Below are 23,740 nucleotides of genomic sequence, written 5' to 3'. Positions count from 1 at the left end.
ATTGTCACCAACGTTTACGTCCAGCCGCTGCAAGCACAAGAGATCAAAATTTAAAGAACCACTTGAGTTGTTTTTCTTCACAATTTAGCTCAGTAAATCCTACAGTACTACTGCTTCTTAACTCACATGGTGTAATATATATACATATATTATGCCATGAGCCATTATGAGTTTTTGAGATGAGATTTACACATACACACACACACACATACATATATATGTATATATATATGTGTGTATATATATATTGTATTAGGCCAAAAAGCATAATCTGATTTTCAGTGAAACTGACACCTTACTGTGATTTTCTTTTTTAATTTTAATGGAAAGCATCATTATCAATATAAAAATCACAACTTCTCTGACAATCAGATTCTGCTTTTTGGCCTAAATCTTTTCCAACCTGGCAAGTACCACAGTATTAAAATACAAACTCCATACCAAAATAGTTTTGGGCGTGCAAATAACAACAGGATCCAACATTTTGCAAATTGTTTTTTCCTTTGGAAAGAGATTCTTTTTATTTTAACACCATGTAACATGTTATTATTCCCAATTGCTGGATACACCTGTACATATCAGTTCCTTGTATTTTAATTTTGACTGACAAAAGAAAGAAGGTTAGGAAGATATGAATGCACAACAACTGAGGTGTTTGAGCAGATTAACTACATCAGCATAATGATGGCAATGGAGATGAGGTGTGCATGGTAAAAATGCAAAGTGGAGTTGTTTACCACGGTGCATTACTCTGCGTGAATGCATGTGCTCCAGAGCGCTGCAGAGTTGCACAAAATATTTCCAAATTGTTCTCTCTGGGATAAGTCGTCTCTTCTTCTTGAAGTACTGAACAGAAAGAAGGAAGAAGTGTAACTAATCTAATTCTACATGTTAGAACAATGACACAATATTATTGCTCTAACTATCCCTCAATCATATAAACACACTTTCAGCTCTTTATTCCTAGCACTTTAAGTGTTTTGTCTAGCTTTTACACACACACAAACATAGGTGAAGCGGCCTCCTTTTCCTTGGATTGGTCTGTCTGATTTATTGTCAAAGCAGTGTTGCTGCCTCTTTCTGTTGATACTGTTTATATGGTTATTGGTTATAATAAAGCCTTATTTTGTGTTAAACACCTCTGCCTGGTGTCCTTTTCATTCCAATCCGGATCAAATTGTTACTGTCCTCCACCCTGTTTGCCTAGCTTTCATGTGGGGACGTAAAATGAAGATAGCTGAGACTTTATTTATAAATACTTTACAAGGCAAAAATAGTCCTCACTTTAAATGAGGCCACACAAATATTCATTAAATCTTTATTAACACCTTCACAAACAATGAGCTCATGTCTTTACCATTATATATTTGAAATTAATGTGCACTTAAATATTGAAATCACTTCTTTAGACTTTTATTATATATGAGCTTATTAATTAACAATCGATTTTTATATGTGATTTGATAAATTACATACTAAGTAATAACTGTATCCAAAATGCAAGCATAAATTCAAATGATCACAGGAATACTCAGGGCCATTTATATACAAAAAGTTAATCAAGGAAGTGGAAAAATATTGGCAACTCCTAGCACTATCCCTCAGCCTATTAGTAAACACACCTATGACATCAATTTCAAAATCCTATGTTGCATCGTTCTCGAGTTGTTGAATTCACAAGAAAACATTTCCTCTGATCTTTGACTGAGATTTGAACGAGTCATAGGGTTTTCTGACCTTTATCATCTGGGACAGATCTCCAGCATCCGCAAGCTCCAGAACAATGTTGAGCTCATTTTCTTCAATAAAAGAATCAAGGTACTTGATTACATTGGGGTGATTCAGCTGCTGCAGTGGACAAACAAAAGAAAAATGGTAGCGTCAACGGAGCTGTCACAAGCAAGGTGTATAGCAGAGCCGTCCATGCAAATGTTTCAAACAAATAAAATACTGGCGGCATCAAATGCCATTAATTTCAAAATCCTGTGCTGCCTCACACGATTTCCTGAAAACTCAGTGACCTTCGCCAAGGTCATTGTCACTGAGTTTTAAACACATCTGAGATTTTTAGTAGATACACCTATGGTGAACTTGAAACTCTTACATTGCCTCACTCTCAAGTTATAGCATTCACAAACTTGGGTCCATGCCATCTACCTGTCTGGCAGGGTGACCACCAGTGTTGGTCAAGTTACTTGAAAAAAGTAATTAGTCGCTATTTACTGATTACTTATTTTCAAAAGTAATTAGTTACTTTACTACTTGGTTACTTTTTAAAAACATGATACATAACATGAATATATAATAAAGCAATAGACCTTTCAGACCAATTGTATTTTTTCTGCATAATCATTCATATAAAATTGAATCAAATGAAAAAGTCTCTTTTTAAAACTTGTTAATCCTTTAACTCTATGCACATTGCATCAAGCAAAAATTTAATTATATGCAACATTCTCTGACTGGAAGAAATTTGTTTAACATTTAAACCTATTTTCCGCTTATTCCAGCATATAAAATTAAATCTTTTTTTTATGTTTACACTCACTCTTTCAAATAGATGCAAGTAAAACACAGCAAAAAATAAATTAAATCAAAGATTCAGCGACACTGAGTCCTGTCGCTCTTAAATCTATTTTCACCTGTTTAGCAGGAGTGGGGCCGGTGGAGGTTTGCGGTCATGTCAGTGGGGGGGATCAGGGGGTTTCTCTGAATTTCACATTCCCGTGGCAGCATGCTAGGTGCTTGTTCAGATTTGAAATTTAATTTTTTTCGCTGTAGAAAGAAGTTTTCTTCCTACGCAGAGTGTACATTGGACACTAATGTTTTTGTCACCTTTTATGGAATCAAACTCAAAGTAATGTCAGTACTTCCAAGCTTTAAACGCTGCATGGTCGTACTCTCTCCCACACTCCATATTATCCATTGTTGATCTAAACGTGTGTTGCTACCATGGACGTCGCACGTTCGTATGTCATTGTCATTAGACACTCTCACAAACAAAATCACGGTTTAGTAACACAGTATCCTTAAGTACTTTCTATCTAACACAGCGGTCCCCAACCTTTTTTGTGCCATGGACCGGTTTATGCCCGACAATATTTTCATGGACCGGCCTTTAAGGTGTCGCGGATAAATACAACAAAATAAAACTAGTGCCGGTACCGAAAAAAAGAAAATCATAACACACGTGAAAAGACCCAGGAAAACAGAGTAAACGATAAAAACGATAACAAAATAACGCTGAAAACCGATGAAAACCCTGAAAACTATACATTTCACACCTGAGCCTCAAAACGGTACCAAACAACTCACGGACCGGTACCGGTCCGAGGCCCGAGGTCTTTCTCCTGAGTAACCGCCACCCAATTTCGCACTCATTCACTTATTATCAACCAGAGTATAATTTGCTTTGACAGACTTTACCTTCAGTAAATCAATCTCTTTGATGCAGTCCTGACGAGCCTTAGCATCCATCATCTCGAAGATCTGCAAAGATATATTGTGAGCAAATGTGGAAAGAAAGAACTTCATTTTAACTGAAAGAGACCTCCTGCAAATCTTCAACAAGCAGTTTAGTGGTGAGGGAAGAAAAGACGATTTGGAAAAATTAATTACTCAAGTCCGCTAAAAGCAGTCAATAGAAGAGAAACAATCCAAATAAACCATCAGTAATTATTAAGGCTGTATTATATTGAGACTGTGACACTATTGACACGATAATCAGCTTCTGTTTGAGTAAAGTTCTGATAGCTCTTCCACATTGTGTTGGCTCATGACGCTTAAGAAAACAACAATGGAGGAATCACTGTCTTACATTTAGTTATAGTTCTTTCAGATAGATATCTAGTGTACTGAAACTCACCCCTAGTGCTGTGTAGTCCATTATTGTAAAATTAAATGTTTTAAGAAATAACCACGTCAGGAAATACAGTCCCAATTCCCCAAAATTTGGAAAAGATATGTAAATGTAAATAAAACATAATGAAATGATTCGTGTTACGTTCCCCCCGAAGGGGTCTAGGCATGTGAGTGAGGGGACCAGTAACAAATGAGTCCGGAATCAGAATGAAAAGGAAAACAGACAGAGTTGTTCTGTATTAATAGAACTTTATTACGAAATGGTACAGGTGGATTACAAACGACATTAACATTAACTTAAAGGGCCGGCAACGCCGTCTTACCAACAACGCCAAAGAAACAAAGAAAACGCTCGCAGCCACGAAAGGCAGGAAGACTACCAAACAAACACAATAAAAAAGGAGGCACTTCCCACACTTCCTACCCTACTCCCCACCACGGGGAGACACTCTCAGGGCCCACAAGCCCGTCTGCTCACTGTCCAAAATCTAGCACAGAACCGCGTAGAGCCACTGAGGAAAAAGCCACCCTGCTCACAGCTCATCCCCAGTTTAAATAGCCTCAGAGGATGATTGCTGACTGGAGTCAGGTGGCAAACGAGGCTAATCAGCAGCAGCTGTGTCCTGGGGAAAGAGGAGAGTGAGAGAGACAGAGAGGGGTAGGAGCGGCAAGAGGGGTGGAGGCGGGGAGAGTGGGCAAACACCCCACCCACACACTCCCACAGCCTCACAGAACGTAACATTCCCCCCCCCCCCCCCCTTACACTCCCACAGCCTCACAGAACGTAACATTCCCTCCCCCCCCCCCCCCCCTTACATTGAAGCCCTACCAAAACAACAACAACAACAACAATAACAACAACACCCTATTGCGAGCTGCGTGAGAGTGCATCAGCCACTATATTGTCAGTACCTTTCTTGTGTATGATCATCAGATTGTAATCCTGGGCCAGGAGTGCCCAGCGCATCAGTCGCTGGTTGTGATTGTACATCCGGTTCAGAAAAACGAGGGGGTTTGTGGTCTGTCGACCTCTAGCTTAAAGGGGCGAGAGAAGTTTGGAGCTGCCAATACAGGGGTGCTGCACAGAAGAGATTTTGCCGACTCAAAGGCATGCTGGCATTCAACTGACCATTCAAAAGGCACCTTTGGGCTACACAGTTTGGTTAGCGGGGTCACGACCACAGAAAAGTTCTTACAGAAACACCGGTAATATCCGGTCATCCCTAGGAACCGCCTTAGTTCCCGTCTGGTGGCTGGACTCGGGTAGTCCAGGATTGCAGCAACCTTCGCCTCCACTGGGCGGACCTGCCCAAACCCCACCTGCTTACCTAGGTAAGTGACGGTTGCCTTACCAAACTCACACTTAGCGAGATTGAGGGTCAACGAGGCCTCGGCTAGCCGCTGAAACACTGTCCTCAGAAGGGACATATGATCTGCCCATGTGTCTGTGTATAGCACCACGTCATCTAGATACACATTGCACTGGGGCACATCTCCCAACACCAACTGCATCAGTCGTTGAAAAGTAGCTGGGGCATTTTTCATGCCAAGGCCATTACTGTGTATTGCATGAAGTGGTCAGGGGTGACAAATGCAGAAATCTCTGAAGCTCTGGGAGTGAGAGGCACCTGCCAGTAGCCTTTAAGGAGATCGAGTTTGGTGATGAATTTGGCAGGGCCGATGCTGTCAATGCAGTCTTCCATACGAGGAAGCAGAAAAGAGTCAGAGACCGTTACAGCGTTTACCTTCCGATAATCTGTGCAGAAACGGGGTGTGCCATCAGACTTAGGTGTTAGTAGACATGGGGAGCTCCAGGGGCTACAACTAGGTTGTGCCAAGCCGTTTTCTACTAAGTACTCAACTTCTTCTTTCATGACCTCACGTTTGGCGAAGGGGCAACGATATGCATGCTGCTTGATTGGGACTGCGTCTCCAACGTCAATGTCATGCTCACAAACGTGGGTACGCGAGGGTACGTCACTAAAAAGAGACAGGTAGGAGTGCAGCAAGTCAAGTACCTCTTTACACTGGGACGGAGGAAGGTGAGATAGGTTGGCCTCGGCCTTAGCTAAAAAAAACAGAATTTGACAACCGCCCACATTGCTGTCCCTCAGAAAGGGTACCCAGATCATCATCACCCTTAACTTCAACACTTAGCAGGGCAACAGGGACTGAACCGGGGACAGCCGTCCCAGCAGTGTCTGATGATTCTGTCATGCTGGTGTCTCTGGTATGGTATGGTTTCAACATGTTGACATGGCATAGGCGAGTCTTCCTTCTGCGTTCTGGGGTGTTGAGAATATAGTTGGTGTCAGACACTTTTTTCACTATCACATAGGGGCCTGAGAAACGAGCCATGAGGGCAGAACTGGGCACGGGCAACAACACAAGAACTTTGTCCCCAGGCTGGAACTGTCTTTCCACTGCTTTTTGATCACATCGTTTTTTCATGTTTGCCTGGGATACACAGAGAGCCTCTTTTGCTAACAAAGTAGCCTGTTGCCACCTGTCCTTGCATGTTTTTACAAACTCCACCACAGTAGTTTTAGGCACACAACCACTGAGAAAACTCTCCTTCAGCACCTTTAGCGGACCCCGCATGTCATGTCCAAACACCAGGGTAGCTGGGCTGAACCCCAAAGACTCCTGCTTCGCATCACGTATAGCGAACAATACAAAAGGGACCCCTTCATCCAGCTTTTTCCGGTGTCGTGGCAATACTTACTCAACATCGCCTTGAGAGTTTGATGCCACCGCTCCAGTGCACCTTGTGACTCTGGTGATAAGCACTAGACTCAGAATGAGAAACTCCAAAGGACCGTAGAGTCCGATTAAAATCCCTGGACATGAAATTGGTACCCTGATCTGTCTGCACGGTTTTCGGGAGGCCAAAGGTGGTAAAGAATTTGACTAGTGCTTTGGTAATGCTTGCTGTCGTGATTTTCCGCAGAGGAATCGCCTCTGGGTATCGAGTGGACACACACATTATGGTTAACAAGAACTGATTCCCTGCCCGCGTCTTTGGTAAGGGGCCAACACAGTCTACCAGGATATGCTCAAAAGGTTCACCGACAGCAGGGATAGGACGTAGGGGGGTGGGGGGCACCGCCTGGTTCGGTTTACCCACAAGCTGGCAAGTGTGACAGGTGTTACAAAACTGCACTACATCTGCTTTCATTGCCGGCCAAAAGAAATGCTGCAGTATACGGTCATATGTTTTAGTGACACCCAAATGACCTGACCATGCGTGATCATGTGCTAACTGCAGCACATGCCACCGCAGACTGGTCGGAACCACCAACTGCCGCACTACGCTCCAGTCTTCTCCAGGCCTTGGGGTCCACTTGCGCATCAATAAACCTTCCCAAACGAAAAATGTCTGCCTCTTGCTCCCCTCACCTCCCTTATCCTGAGCTGCTGCGGTAAAACACTGAACTAATAAAGGGTCTTCTTTCTGAGCCTTCACAAGTGCTTCCCGGGTGAGCAGAAAAGGAGCTCCAGACACAGGAGCTGGCTCAACCACACTGTGAGCTAACTCTAAGGCTCCATTATCTCCCTCATCGGTGCAGGGCATCACATCCTTCTCTAGAATAGAGCCGATCACTGATTCTGACAAATCAACCCCCCCACCTTGTTGCTGGGCACGTGAACGAGTCAGAACGCTCACCGGGAACACATCCGGGTGCTGCAGGCTGAGGGCATCTAACACAGGCTCTATAACAGGATTGTTGGTCACCTCAGGGGTAGGGTAAACTTTCCCACCTGCGATATCATTTCCCATTATAAAATCCACCCCATTAATCGGGAGAGAAGGCCGCACACCCACTGAGAAGAAACCACTCACCAGCTCACTCTGTACCCAGATACGATGGAGGGGAGCAGGCACAAAACTCATCCCAACACCTCTTACAATGATGCTAGAGTCACAGTCAGACTTCTCATTAAATTCAAGCACACTAGCTAGTATGAGGGACTGTGAGCCACCAGTATCACGCAGAAATGGTCACTTCAACACTTATCCTCGGTCACACGGTCAACTGGCACCTCGCTAGCCTTCACTGGGGCATCGCGCCGGTCATACCTACTGACACTGGTTTTATGGACGAGCGCGAACTCATCAGCCAGCGTCGCAGCCTGCTGTAGCGAGGAAACCTTCTGTTCATTAATATATACCGCGATGCGCTCAGCAATGCAGTTCTTAAATTCCTCTATGAGCATTAGTTCCCGGATCGAAGCCAGGTCAGTGGCTTTGCAGGCCGCACACCACCGATCGAAAAGAACACCTTTTTCCCTGGCGAAATCAAGATAGGACTGACCCTGACCTCTTCTCAACCCCCGGAAACGCTGCCTATAGGCTTCTGGGACCAGCTCATAGGCCAGCAGGATAGCCCTTTTCAGCTTGTCATAGTCCAAGCTGTCCTCAGCTGACAACGAGGAACAAACTTCTTGAGCCTTACCCGCCAGCTTACATTGGAGCAAAATGGCCCATGAATCCCGTGGCCAGTGCAAGGCCGTGGCTATTCGTTCAAACGACTCGAAGTAGCTGTCGACCTCAGTGTCACGGAACATCGGAACCAGACGACTGTTTTTCCCTACGTCAAACGGGGTGTCTGCCTGACGAATGGAGGCGGTCGGAGGAAGGGAAACCTGCCGGAGTTCCAGCTGTCGCAACCTCACAGCTGTCTCTGCCTCCACCTCCACCTTCCTCAATTCGACCTCTCTGGCTCTAGAAAGCTCTGCGTCTAAACGCCTAAGCTCCAGCTCTTTCTTTAGCTGGAACTCCCTCTCACGGTCCTCCTTTTCTAACTGGAGACGAGCCAGGCGTACACGGAGCTTAGCATCCTGCTTCGAGCCTTCACTTGATTCAATGGAGAGGGGTTCGAAGCGAGGCAATGTCATGGGTTTGTCCTCAGGCAGCCCCTGATCAACAGGTGTCGACACCAATGGACCTACAGCTTGAGCTGACGCCTGCGGAACAGGCTGAGACGCTGCCCCATGCTCAAGTGGACTGGCAGATACTGGCAAGGCCACTATCCCTTTCTCCACCAAGCCAGACACAAGAGCAGCTTTCAGCTCAGCCTTACGCAGAGCTGTGGAAACAGAAATGCTATAACCTGATGCCACCTCATGCAAATCCCTCTTCCTACAGGCGTCCAGTTGGACAAGCGAGGGGTTTTTCTTAAACACGGCAATATCAAAGGTAGCCATCAACTCTAAAAACAAAAAACTACCTGAGGCTAACAATAACAACAAAGAAGCACCACCTCCAATACACAAATGAGAAAACAGGCGGGAAAAGTGTGGCCGAGGTTAACCAATAAATAAAAGTACCGCCGACCCTTTCCCCAGACCTGCCTACTAAAATCTTAGCCTAGTTAGCTTCTGGAGTGTACCAGGCTCGAGGCAACTTTAAAGGCTAAGCATCAAGTGCACAAAGCACCGACAAGCCTACCCCCGACAGGGAACTAATCCCCACCCGGGATTACTCCGAAAATAATAAAGGAAAAATAAAAAATGAGTGCCTGAAGGAGGAGCTTACGCTCAGCTAGACACTCCCCTTTTGCTAACTGGAGAGGGAGCGCAGCCGATACAATACAACTAACCAGGCCACCGGCAAACAACTCACAAAAACTCAATTTTCCTTCCATTCATATCCTGGACGAGCCCCCACATTGTTACGTTCCCCCCGAAGGGGTCTAGGCATGTGAGTGAGGGGACCAGTAACAAATGAGTCCGGAATCAGAATGAAAAGGAAAACAGACAGAGTTGTTCTGTATTAATAGAACTTTATTACGAAATGGTACAGGTGGATTACAAACGACATTAACATTAACTTAAAGGGCCGGCAACGCCGTCTTACCAACAACGCCAAAGAAACAAAGAAAACGCTCGCAGCCATGAAAGGCAGGAAGACTACCAAACAAACACAATAAAAAAGGAGGCACTTCCCACACTTCCTACCCTACTCCCCACCACGGGGAGACACTCTCAGGGCCCACAAGCCCGTCTGCTCACTGGTCAGAAAGAGGCTGTCTGTCCAAAATCTAGCACAGAACCGCGTAGAGCCACTGAGGAAAAAGCCACCCTGCTCACAGCTCATCCCCAGTTTAAATAGCCTCAGAGGATGATTGCTGACTGGAGTCAGGTGGCAAACGAGGCTAATCAGCAGCAGCTGTGTCCTGGGGAGAGAGGAGAGTGAGAGAGACAGAGAGGGGTAGGAGCGGCAAGAGGGGTGGAGGCGGGGAGAGTGGGCAAACACCCCACCCACACACTCCCACAGCCTCACAGAACGTAACAATTCGTAAATGTCATAAACCCACGTTTTATTCACAACAGAACACATAAAACAATACCAAATGTTTAAAGTGATAAAATGAACAATTTTACAAAAAAGATTGTCTAATTTTTTAATTTGATGGCAGCAACAGGTCTAAAAAAAAAAAGTTGGGGCAAGGTCATGTTTACCACTGTGTACCATCCCGCATTTTTTAACAACAGTGAATAAAAATGTAGGAACTGAAGAGACCAGTTGATGGAGAGGAATGTTGTGCCATTCTTGTCTAGTACGGGATTCTAGCTGCTTAAAGGTCCCAAGTATTCTTTGTCACATTTGTTTTGTTTCCTAATAAGTCAAATGCTTTCAACTGGTAAAAGGTCTGGACTGCAGGCACATCAGTTCAGCACTTAACTCATTCACTGCCATTGACGTCTATAGACGTCAATTACGTTTTTCAATGGGAGGGGCTAGAATACAACCTCGGGCAGCTTGTCAGTGAAGTTTATTTTTTCATATATTTGTGACACCTCTAACATATACCGGTAAAATAGTTTTTCACTTCTATAAAACAGAAATAACACTGAGAAAGGTTATGTTTTATCAAAACAATTTATTTACAAAGCAAGAAATATTAGTGTCAAAGGCACTTTTCTGCTTGAAATGTATTTTTCACAAAAAGCTCGTTTTCTCCCTTTTTTTGGTCAAAACAGGCATTTTTGGTGGAACCCACCTCTCTTCTACAGCTGATTACTAAAGAATGGAAAATGGTAGAAACAAGCTTTTTTTTTTTGGATGAAAGAAGAGAGTCTGTTCTTCATTTTGGTAGGTTCAGCATTTATATGATCATAACACACAGTTTTCTGTGGCTCTTCAAAAATGAGTAAAAATGCTCAAAAAACCCTGGCAGTGGGGAGTTACCTGATTTGGAAATGGCTGGCAGTGAATGAGTTAACATCTTCTCTACAAAGTCATGCTGTTTAAATAGATGTAGTATGCGGTTTAGCATTATCTTGCTGAAATATGCAAGACCTTCCCTTAAGATGATGTCTGGATGGGAGCGCATGTCAGTATAAGACCTGTATATACCTTTCAGCACCACTGAGTTGCTGCTGTTTCGATTAGCATATATCCACAGTAACAAGATTACATGCATTAGTCATTATAACTGATTACATGATCAAATCTTAGTTTGACTTTATTAATAGATCATAAAACCATCTCCATCTTCTTTGTCAGACTATCTTTATTAAATTATAATTATTTCTGAGATCTTCCGTAGATGTGCATGTCTACCTCTTTCTCACGGTAGAATAATGTGTCAATTAATAAACAGTTATGAGTGGGTGAATGCCAAAGGCACAGCTTTCCTCATTTACCATTGTTATTAACAAGTAAAGATGGTTTGTTTTCCACAAAACTCATGTTTCAGAATGAGAACACAGAAGATGAAGTCTTTCTGTGCAGTGAAATATTAAAATACTTAACTCTATACAGGTCTAGGGAGTTTTGAGTTTGAATAAACACTATAATGGAGAACATTTGGGTAGCGTGGGAGCAGACAGAAAGATCTCATGAAAGATCTCATATGGATTACTATAACTATACTCTAATTGGTTTATTAAACAGAAGGAAGATCAAGAGCTCAGGTATCTTAGGCTCCTGAGGGAAATAAACATCAGTCAGTGGAAGATGAAATACAGTGTTAATGTAATTCAAGCAATGTGTTCCTTGTTTTGTCTGAATTTTACTTTTTTTAGTTTGTGTTCGGTGCAAATGTGATAGCTGCCACTAGTCGCCTCACTCAATCCTCACCCTGCAGGTTTAAAGCTAAGCCCAACATACTTCTACTCCTGAGGAATACTGGTATTATACTGGTAACACAGCAGAACTAAATTCAGCTTCATGCATCTTGGTTTTACTAGTATTATTAGCACTAAAGGAGGCTGAAATTCACTTAATATTTGACACATTCATGTAAACAACTATGCTACCAGTGTTTAAACAGTGGTTAAAGCTAAGCTAGCAAAGACTAAAATAAATTAACATTATGCCTACAAGTTGCAGATGATTAAGCAGAAGAATGTATTTGATAAGGCGTGTACAGTTTACTTTGTAAAATAAAATACTTTAAGTAATCAAGTTAAACACATTAACTTGCAAAACACCAATTTCCACTATAATAAACATAAACAGGAAATGACATTGCACTGCAGTGAGATCTAACACCACATGTATTGCGACTAAGTACAAAGAGCTGTACCTGGACCTTCTTGAGTGCCACCAGCTGTCCATCAAGCAGATATGTTGCTTTATAGACCTCACTGAACTGACCCCGACCGATCTTCTTCTCAATGTGGAAGTTTGCCATTGTGCAGCAGTAATTATAGCTTGGAACATTTTTCTGAACAAGAAAACACCATCAGCAGTAAAACAAAGCAGTATATTATAACTCAATAGATGTCATTTTTTTCTTTCAGCTTAGTGATTTTAACATATCTCTCAATACTATGTGTTGTTTCAAAGTCTAAGGCTAATACAGACAGAACATTTTGAATATGTTGATGGTAGTTATCATCAACTACCACATGCTAATAGAAGAAGAACATTACACTCTGTTAGTCACAATGTCTAAAATTATCTTGTACAGTGCTTTAACTTACAATGTCATATAGACACTATACATTTTGGAACATGTAATGCTCTTCTTTTGGCAAAAAAAAAAAAAAGAAAAAGAAAAAAGGCCAATACTATTTTTTGGGTCAATACTACTACTACTACCTACCTGATTTTCCTGGCTTGGTATCTTGTAGAGATTATTGTGTTTGTCTAAGGTGGGCTGGTTGTTGTTCTGCACCTCCATGTTTGCATCACACCTACCCACCTCTGCAACAAAGAATAGTTGAAATGACTTATTTAAAATCATGGTACATCTGCTTAAAACATTAAAAAAAAAACCAAAAAACTCCAGTCATAATACGCAGAAACTGGGATAAAGTGTAAGCATGAAAAACTAGTTAATGCATTTATTACTTCTAGGTTGAACTACCTCCCCTTCAGTTAATTCAAAATGCTGCAGCAAGAGTTATGACGGGGACTAGAAAGAGAGAGCATTTTTCTCCTATATCTGCTTCTGGCTTAGCTTCCTGTTAAATCCAGAATTTAAATCCAAATTTAAAATACTCCCACCACAAGGTCTTGAATAATCAGGCCATGTTATCTTAATGACCTCATAGTAGCATATCACCCCATTAGAGCACTTCGCTGTCAGACTGCTGACTTACTTGTGGTATTTAAAAGTAGAACGGAGGCAGAGCCTTTAGCTCCCAGGCCCTGTGGAACCAGATTCTACTTGGATTTAAGACACAGACACCCTTGCTACTTTTAAGATTAGGTTTAAAATTTTGCTTTTTAATAAAGCATATAGTTATGGCTGGATCAGGAGAGCCTGAATCCTCCCTTAGTTACACTGCATTAGGTCTAGGCTATTCCCATGATGCACTGAGTGTTTCTTCTTCACTCAATATGTGTTTATACCCCTCCCTGCATTTAACCATTAATCTTTGTTATTAATCTTAATCACTATTAATCTCTGACTCTTTTCCACAGTGTTTGTTTTTTTTCTTCTCCCCTCACTCTGAACCGGTCACGGCAGATGGCTGCACCTCCTTGAGGCCGGTTCTGCCACAGGTTTCTACCAGCTACAAGATTTTTCTTTCTCCATTTCACCAAAGTGCTTCTTCATAGGGGATCATCTGGTTGTTGGGTTTTCTCTGTATTATTGTAGGGTCTTTATCTTAATATAAAGTGTCAGGCAACTGTTGTTGTGATTTGGTTGTATGAAACTGAATTGAATGTACATACATATGAAATAAGATGTCTGTTTATGCAGCTAAAATGTACATGCATTTCTTGGTCTTTACTTATATGAATTATTGTATTACTACATGGTCACAGGATGGTCTTTATTAGGGGTGGGTTTTGATTATCGACTTAGGGATTAAAATCGATTCTAGCTTGGATAACGTGATATTAGAGCTGGGCGATAGAACGATAACGATATGTATCGTGATATAACTTTTACTCGATAGAGAAATTAAGCTATCGCGATAGACCTCGCCGCTCTTGTCCTCTTAAAAAAAAAAAAAAAAAAAAAAAAAGGTCAGCCAATCCAAATCAAGTAGCGCAGAGCCGAACCAATCACAGCCACAGCGTCACGTCACGTGACTTGTTACATACAGCACAAGTGCCAAGCCGCACGTGTGTTTGTTTGGGAAGCAGCCAGCGGGTAATGGAGCCAGCGCATAATGGAGGAAATGAGTGTGCCGACTAGAAAAATCAACCGAGCGTGACCGAAGAGAAAACAGATGATGGTTCCAATGCCGGAGAGATTGTCGAACGGAAGAGCCATAGAAGTTCCGTAGTGTGAAGGTATTTCGGCTATTTCAAGTCTGACAAAAAATAGAGTAGCGTGCACTGTAAATTGTGCCGAAAGCAAGTCTGGAAATACAATAAACTGGTGCATGCGTCACACTGTGCGCCACGTTATTGTTTCGGTGAAATGAATTTCTACAATACTGTTACTGTTAATTCTACTCTCTGCAGTGTTTAAATGCTTACATATACACAGTTACTAGGGTTGCCAACCGTCCCTTAAAATACGGAATCGTCCCGTATTTCGAAACAAAAGTACACGTCCCGTATTGAGCTAATAAGGGACGCACTTTGTCCCGTAATACAGTGAGAATCAAAAGTAGTCTATAACTTTTAATGGAATTAACGCTTTGTTTGAAAACATAATTCCCAGCCCCTCTCCTGCTTTGTGACCAATGAGCTGACAGCACACTTATGACAATTCGAGTATGACAATTCAGATTACCGCTCATCTCATTGGTCGAGGAAAGGTCGCTTACGGAGAAAATACCGGAAGACAACAGATGACCACAACAAGAAGCATGGCCAACAGGGAAACAAACGCCGACACGGCGGTGCAAGTCTCGGACGACAGTAAACCTAAAGCTGGGCAAACACTGTGCGATTTTTTCAGTCACGTTATTCAGCTCCTGCTCAAACTGCACGATTGACTCGCAGGGGTTAGAAGTTGGTAGGTCACGATGCAGGTCTCACACTATACGGCCCGATGCTCTGATGCGACCTGAGTGCTCACACTGTGCCTCCATAACATGAAGGTTATAACAGAAAATCTGTCACTCTCTCTCTCTGTCTTACACTCACACAGACACACCACCACCATCAACTTTGCTAAATTGCTAATGAAAAACACTCATCAGGCAGCTGTGATTGAGCAGCAGTGTAAATCCAACTGTTTTCACGGTTGTTGTGGTCGTGATCATTTTGTGATGCCACATCGAAAAGGCTCGGATGAGCTTTCCAAAGTTCTACAAGTTGTGCCTCCATCGCTTGTGTCCAGATCACACGCTGCACAGCCGTGCTGCAACGTCTTTTTCACCGACGTTTACGTGTTTGCGCGCGAGCAGTGTGAGCGGCTGTGGTGAGAACCTCACGAGCGATTGATGATCGGGAGCTGGTCGTGAGGTGTTAATCACTTCTCGTTACCCCACGTATACTACACGATGCACGATGAAGGCCAAAATCGGTCCGATCACTCAAAAATAGTCTCAAAATGGGCCTAAAACCGCATGGTGTAAGCCCAGCATTAGAGCAGCAATGTTTGTTCCCCTCAGACAAAGGGAAGAATGGGAAAAGGAAAACACCTGGCTGGAAAAAGTTAATATGGGCATGTGCAATGAATATCAGCGCTATGTGGCCAGAAGTGTGATAATATAATTTATTTTGTGTAATAAACAACTGCAAGGATAGATGATTACAACAAATAGATGACTAATACATAAAAGTAATACATAGATGAATAATGATGATGAGTTAAGATGCGTAATCATGGGAACAAGCGGGTTTACAAACAGGAGCAGCTGATTACCATCAGAAAAGCTGAAATAATATTTCAACTGAAGCCGATTGTACTAAATGCACTAAATGTGCACTGTTACAAGAATGTTTTTCTTTCTATTGTTTTCTATTATTTTAAGTTAAGCAGGACAGAGTTCTTTTAAAGAAAGATTTACTTATATTCTCAAAAGTTAAGCATGACAGGCTTCTGTTTAAGAAAGACCTGTTTTATTGTGTTAATGTTGTCATTTTGAGCTAAAAATAAATGGCTAAATGATCATTTGTTTCACATGTGTTCATATCACAAAGAATACACATCTACTTAAATCAAATTCAAGTCAAAGGGTTAAAAAAAATAATTTCACACACAAAAAAAGAGCTAGAAAATTCACCACACTGGGTGGGAAGGGTGAAGACAACTGGGTCGCCCGGCCCTGGCCACGAGGTGTCCCTTATTTATTTTTCAGGGAGTTGGCAACCCTAACAGTTACTGTCCCTCCACACATACGACTCGGTTCTGCTTCTATGCCCCAGCTTTGTTTACTTTTTCCCACCGAGGCTTCTAGACTTCTGATTGGCCAACATTTCTGCACGGTTAGGAATCTAGCGCCACCTGCTGCTTTGGCATGTTCATAGCAGCGTTTTCCTTCATTTCTCCCTTTATGTGTGGATAGGATTATTTTTTAAAACGAAAACGGAAAATCTCCGTTTTCAAAAATACCCGTGTACGTGTGGACGTAGCCTCTCACTCTGACTGGAAGCGCTAATTCGTCATTCGGCTTTTGTCAGACTAAAGTAACTGTTAAAACTGTTTGAAAAGCTCAGCTATACAACAAGGAGAGATTGAGAATTTCCTTTTAGTTCTCAGTTTATTTGATATTGACAAAAGTTAGTCAATTTTGTCTGTTCTTCTGTAAAACAAACTAAGATTTATTTTTAGAATTAATATTTTGTTTCTAAGTGGAATTGACAATTTAGTAGTCTGTTTCGTTTGTTCTATTTTGAAACTTAAACGCTTTAGCAGCTGCCTTTTGTGTAGTTTGCAATATTTGCCTTTATTTATCTGAAAAAGTCTCATGTTCCTTAAGTACATCTACCCTGTTGAACTTATTATGGGAAATAAATATTTAAATAAAAACAAGCTGCTTATTATTTCACATTTTACTTGTGAGCAACGGCACATTTAAATCTTACAAATATAGTTATTTGGCTCATATCGTGATAGATATCGTTATCGCCTGAAATGAAAAAAAACATATCGTGATATGAAAAAATCTCATATCGCCCAGCTCTACGTGATATCGATTCATTAAAATCCTGAACCGATTTTTAAATATAAATTTATTTTGCCCGAAACACCAAAATCTCAGGTTAAACCTCACAAAATTTCAACAACCACCAAACAGCTAAAACAGTAAATGAGAGCAGGTACACAGATTCTGCACAAAGATGTAAACACAAAGCACGGACCCGCCGACAGATCGGAATCAGTGAGATGGCGCCTTTCTCACCCGATGGCACGGGCATGGACATGGTCGGGGCTGAAAGCCAACAGCTCGCTGATTCTAATGTTTCGGCAGGTTCACGCTTTGTGTTTACGTCCTTTTTGCGCTAGATTCTGAAGCTGCAGGTTTTATCTCTCTCCAAACAATATTGATTGAACCAGCAGCAAAAGAAGATCCAAACTACGCTTCACATAAACATCGTCATGAATTCCTTACTTTTGCTGTTTCGCTTCCAACACGATAAAAATCACACTTCATGCACAGCTCTCACTCTCTCTCTGTGTACTTCAAGAACAGCTTCCAATCTAAAAATCTCTGTTTTCTGCATTATTCGCTTGTTTATTACGCACAAGTCTACCGTTCTTTATAGCGCTGTCGGCCGCTGTTTTTTTTTCCTTTTCCTTACAGTTTGTATATAACTGTGATTTGGCACATATAGATAAAAATAAAATTAGTTAAAATCAAGATGACCTGTTAGTTTAAGACATGTAGCTCTTGAACTTCCTTCTCTAGGTGTTCTTTCATATACAGTGGTATGCAAAAGTCTGGGCACCCTTGATAATTTTCCTTCATAAATCATTGGTTGTTTGGATCAGCAATTTCATTTAAATATATCATATAGTAGATGAACATAATGATACTTGAGAAGTGAAATGAAGCTTCTAGGATTTACAGAAAGTGTGCAATAGTTACTTAAACTAAATTAGGTAGGTGCATACATTTGGGCACCCCAACAGAAAAATTATATCAATATTTAGTAGATCCTCCTTTTGCAGAAATAATGCCTCCAAACACTTCCTATAGCTTCCAATGAGAGTCTGGATTCTGGTTGAAGGTATTTTGGACCTTTCGTCTTTACAAAACATTAGTTCAGTCAGGTTTGATGATTTCACAGCATGGACAGCCCGCTTTAAGTCACACCATAGCTTTTCAATAATATTCAGGTCTGGGAACTGAGATGGCCATTCCAGAACATTGTACTTGATCCTCTGCCTGATTTTGAACAGTGTTAAGGGTCGTTGTCTTGTTGAAATATCCAGCCCTGGTGCAACTTCAACTTTGTCACTGATTCTTGAACATTGTTCTCTCTTTATGCACTGAAGCTGGCACGTTCCCTGAGTTTTTCCAGCAAGATGGTGCACCACCACATTACGGGTGCCAGGTCTGAGCATTCCTAGATGAACAGTTTCCTGGAAAGTGGATTGGTCATCGTGGGCCAGTTGAATGGCCCCCAAGGTCTCCCGATCTGACCCCCTTAGACTTTTATCTTTGGGGTCATCTGAAGGCAATTGTCTATGGTGTGAAGATACGAGATGTGCAGCACCTGAAACTACGGATACTGGATGCCTGTTCTGGCATTTCTCCTGCGGTGTTGCTATCAGTGTGTGAAGCGTGGGAGAAGAGGGCTGCATTGACAATCCAACACAATGGGCAGCACATTGAACACATTTTATATGTGGTCAGAAACTTATAAATAACTCATGAAAGAATAATGTTACGTTGAAACCGAGCACACCATTGTTTTTCTTGTGACATTACCAATAAGTTTGATGTGTCACATGGCCCTCTTCCTATTGAAAAAACAAAAGTTGTATCCAAGATGGCCGACTTCTAAATGGCCACCATGGTCACCACCCATCTTGAGGAGTTTGCCCCCTCACATATACTAATGTGCCACAAACAGGACTTTAATATCACCAACCATTCCCATGTTATTACGGTGTATCCATATAAATGGCCCACCCTGTACTTGTCACGTGCAGACTCCTACATCATTATGATGAAAGCATTGGGGTTCAATTTGCCCAAAGACACTTCAACATGCTGAATGGAGGAGTGAGGGATTGATTGATTGGTGGATGACCCGACTCAACCCCTGAGTCACAGCTGTAACGTTCAACTTAGCAGTGTACAGGTCACATCCATAGGGCAAGACTGCACAGTTGGGTATGTTTAACTACCCAACTGAACATCATATAAGAGCATTTTTATAGTTTATTACAAGAATCATATTTACTTTCTATGGATAGTTATCCAAATCATAACAACTCTTGAATAGGGTAATTTTTTAATGACTCATTCACCTGGATACTGTACTTAATTGCAATGTGGAGTCATTAACTCTTCATTAACCTTTCTCCAGTTACAAAAGGACTCTGTTGCCAGGTTTCGGCAACAGGTTTGGGTCCTGTGGTGACTACAATAATTCAAGCCAAAGCTATTTTCAGACCACCAGATCACTAAAAGTGACTCAAAATAGCTGGTACTGCATCTCTGTGTGTGCTAAGTTATTATGACTAGATGAGTTATTTTAACAATTTTGTACCTTCTCTCGCAACTTAAGAGTCCAATAAAAACAAACCAAAAGCAAACGTTTTGGATCAATTGAAGTTTTTTTAAGGAATTTTCAAAACAATCTGATAATAATTAATTATAATAGTCCAGCCTAGAAAGTAATAAATGCATTGTCAAATGCAAATATGACATGCTTAGAGCAGATACCAACTGATCGCTGTAACAAGGTCCATGCTAATCATGCACTAATCAGGACATCTGATTACCAGAAGTTAAGAAAAAGAGTGAATAGCAGAATAAGCTGTTTGGCATTGGTAGAGTTTGGCATTTTCATGGGCACAACTATGCTACTCAACCCACAAATGCATTTTTGCTAAGTTGTATGCACATATGTTTTTGACTTTTTGCAAAAGTGTCAAGGAATACCCGCACCTGTGAAATTAAAATGCATTGTTTCTGATTATCTTTTTTCTCACATGCAGCTTTTGACATAAACATAACTCTTCATGTAGTGAAGAAGAGCATGCAGAGGGTTGATGAGACATGCTAAGGTAAGATGGTGGCATCTGCTCTGGGGACCCCTAACGGGAGCAGCCAAAAGAACAACAATCTGACATAGCTCCCACGCCCTCATATGCCAGCAGAAAATCGTTGTTGATTGAAGTTGCTCAATGTCATTGGCAATCTCTGGATGCCACATGACTATTAGTCGCTTCCTGTGTAGACAGTCTTACTACTCAACCTTTCCTTTCATATTCAAAGATGTCGAGTGCTCTATGAAACTATTGCCCAATGGCTTTTGGCTACTGTTGGTAAAAGAACAAAAACTTAATTGGGTAATTTCAACAGGTCACATGATAGAGTGAGGCAACATCTCACAGTGGTTTCACCTAAAACTTCTAGTTGTAATGACCCATACCTTTTTTTCACACCTTGGCTCATGTGATGAGCATATGATAAGGAGTGGGTCAACAAACATCTTAAAGGACAAACCCCAATACCTGGTACTCTCCAACATTTGGTTTTAGAACTGCAAAAGCTCTTGGATGAGAGTTGAAACCTCTTCAAGAAATTTAAACAAGTACAATGGTTTTCTTATACTGTTTCTACATATAATGTTCACTTCTACACAGAAACCACACACCCAGACAGGAGGGGTGGGGGTACAGCTTGTTACTCATGTTTGATACACAAATATTGTCATTGTTATATGGATGTGTTTTGTTTGGGGGTTTTTTGTGTGTATTTTTAAACTAATGCCAGAGATGCTATCACATAATACACCCAATGCCGCATCTCTGTTCTACCCAATTACCTCACGTTGTAATCGACTAACTTAATGTATAATCCAAATTGGTCTAAGTCAAAAGTACAAAAATTATATTCACAGGAAGATAAACCAGGAGCTGCAGAAGTTGCGAGTTTTGCAGTGGTTTCCTGTTGTGAAAGAAGAGCCTGCAGAGACGAGAATTACCCCAATAACACTCACCATTACTTCATTTAGCTTGAGTGACAGGTCGCCGATAATTACTTTAAAGTGGCAATGGAAACATGGAAATTAAATGGATGTGAATTTCAGTCCAAGTGTTCTGCTGCGTGCTCTTTTCCGGGCCTGGTGCAGCACGATTGTTTAAAATAGAAAAAAAATATATAATATTATGTTTAAACTATAGACCAGGAATCTATAAGGTCTCGTTTCTGTCCGGGTAAGCAGCACGCTAACGTTGCTGCTAACTAGTTAACTGCTACGAAGGTTGTGCAGCTCTCCAAAATGAGGCTGTATCCTGTTCCATGACGCGTGTTATGATTCAGCCACACACGAACTTACTGAAGCGAGCTGCTGCACAATTCTGCGAGCTGCCACCGTCTCCTTACTACTGACTGTGTCTTACCTGGAGAGGAGTCAGTAATGTCCTGCGGCGTGAAGGCCTTCCACATTTTACAACTTCTGTTAGTTCGTGTTGTTGTGCAACTCCTCACACCAACAATATGAGTCAGACCCCCCCCCCCGAGTCTCTCTCTCCCGCCCCCGAGTCTCTCTCAATCGCCCCCCGCTCGCTGTCCAGCAGCTTGTTCAATAGAGCTCGCTGATAACTGAATAACAGAAAGATACGACAAAGTTTTCAGTCTCTGGTTGCTAAAGTGGACGCGAAATTGTGAGAAGTGTTTGAGCAAAGTGGGTCAGTAGTCTCCGCGCCCTGCTTCTAAGTCTCCTGCATACGGGATGGGGCTTTTTTTAAGAGTCTGGTCTGAAAATAGATTTGTATAAATTAACATGTTGAAACGAAAGAAAAAAAACGTGGTGACAGATGAGGTTGAAACGGAGATGAAATTTCTATTAAACGTTAATCATTCGGGGGGAGGGGGGGAAACAACTACAAAACAACAAAGCAAGGAAGAACATAATTTAATCTGTTCGGATCTGTAATACAAAATTACTAAAGCAAACTTTTGTATCAAAATGTAAAAAAAAAAAAGAACAAAGAACAATGAGAGACCTGAACACACACAGGTGCATACATTTTACAATTGTTTATTTATCAAGCATATTTAATTAAACTGAATTAATATACGTTTATCCTTGTGCTGTTTTAAGCTATGTTGTGTTAATTATTTGTATATGTATTTTTTGATGCTTTGGCAATAGTATTTTGCCATGATTATTTGGGTCAGTGTTGTTTTTTGTTTGTTTGTTGGGATTTTATATATTTTTTGCCTCTGTACACCACCACAGTGGATTCAGCATCAATCAAACGTCAATATGCGATTGAAGTGCAGCCTTTAATTACAGGGTTTTAACAAAAGAATTCAAGGAGGTGTTGTTGCAAATCTTATGGTCCAGGCTTGCAGGCTGATACAGAACTAAGAATAGGGACAGAGCCAGACTAGTTCAAGCTTCACCTTTTTTGTCTCTGCAGTGTGAACCACACCCAAAACATAATTAAACTAAAACAACCTGACCAACATTTATAACAAAAGTGCTGTAAACTGAGAAAATAAATATATATTTAAAGTATATATATATATATATATATATATATATATATATATATATATATATATATATGTGTGTGTGTGTGTGTGTGTGTGTGTGTGTGTGTGTATACGCACGAGTGCCCGATGCCATCTAGTAGGCTCTGTGCTTATTGTCCAGCTCCATGGAGCCCACTTGCCATAGAATATCAGAATTGGCAGGCCAACCACTGGCACCCTTTGCTTTTCACAGATGAGAGCAGATTCACCAAGAGCACATGTGACAGAAGTGAAAGGGTCTGGAGAAGCTGTGGAGAATGTCATGCTGCCTGTAAAAGTTTTGGTGTTTGGTGGTGTGTCAGTGATAGTCTGGTGAGGCATATCCATGGAGGGACGCACAGACCTCTACAGGTTAGGCTACGGCACCCTGACTGCCATTCAACATTGGGATGAAATCCTTGGAGCCATTGTCACTGCCAAAGCTTGTGCACTAGGTTCCTCCTGCCCCCAAACTCGCCTGAGCTATTTCTAATAGAAAGCCTCTTGGACATTATATTTTGGTTCAGTTTGTGGGGCAGTGATGGCCTGGTCCAGATCTGGGAGGACATCCCCCATGATACTGTCTGTTATCATAGTAGGAGGATGCCCCAATGTTGTCAGTCATGCATACAAGCATGTAGAGGCTATATAAACTGCTGAATACCACTTTGAATTGCAGCAATGAAATTTCAGCAAAAACAGATTATTCTGTTGCATCAGTTTTTTCCTCTTTGATTTTTGGACTGTCTTTGAATTTAGCCCTGTGTAGGTTGATAATTTTCATTTCCATCAAACAATGTGGCATCCTAACAGATTATCCAGTCCACATCAGCATAGACATCCAGTGTAATTTTTTTTTCCTATT

General features: G+C 41.5%; 1 protein-coding gene across 2 annotated transcripts; it reads right to left on the bottom strand.

The window, feature by feature from the left end:
• Positions 1-314: 314 nt before the first annotated feature.
• On the bottom strand, positions 315-21,870 carry LOC113025295 (serine/threonine-protein kinase Nek6-like). Of its 2 annotated transcripts, none has more exons than XM_026172888.1 (6): positions 21,353-21,746; positions 12,921-13,021; positions 12,399-12,539; positions 3,427-3,489; positions 1,738-1,848; positions 315-846 (listed from the first exon to the last, which is right to left on the bottom strand). In XM_026172888.1, the coding sequence occupies exons 2-6, from the start codon at positions 12,996-12,998 to the stop codon at positions 622-624; spliced, it is 618 nt and encodes a 205-aa protein (XP_026028673.1). In that variant the 5' UTR covers positions 12,999-13,021; positions 21,353-21,746; the 3' UTR covers positions 315-621. The 2 variants fall into 2 exon arrangements, with proteins under 2 accessions (XP_026028673.1, XP_026028671.1); XM_026172886.1 differs by lacking the exon at positions 21,353-21,746 and adding an exon at positions 21,756-21,870 and having other exon boundaries at positions 317-846.
• Between the last annotated feature and the right edge of the window lie 1,870 nt (positions 21,871-23,740).

Source organism: Astatotilapia calliptera, chromosome 7, assembly GCF_900246225.1.
Source record: "Astatotilapia calliptera chromosome 7, fAstCal1.2, whole genome shotgun sequence".
NCBI classification, from domain to species: domain Eukaryota; kingdom Metazoa; phylum Chordata; class Actinopteri; order Cichliformes; family Cichlidae; genus Astatotilapia; species Astatotilapia calliptera.
Note: the sequence above shows the minus strand (reverse complement) of the source record. Positions and strands in the feature narration are given on the sequence as shown.

Bases quoted from the DNA above. Each gene is read 5' to 3' on its own strand.
- LOC113025295 (XM_026172886.1), bottom strand. From the start codon at position 21,801: ATGTGGAAGGCCTTCACGCCGCAGGACATTACTGACTCCTCTCCAG. The intron at 1,849-3,426 runs GTAAAGTCTGTC...TGTCCACTGCAG, and splicing joins AAGAGATTGATTTACTGAAG to CAGCTGAATCACCCCAATGT. The intron at 847-1,737 runs GTCAGAAAACCC...CTTTCTGTTCAG, and splicing joins ATCTGTCCCAGATGATAAAG to TACTTCAAGAAGAAGAGACG.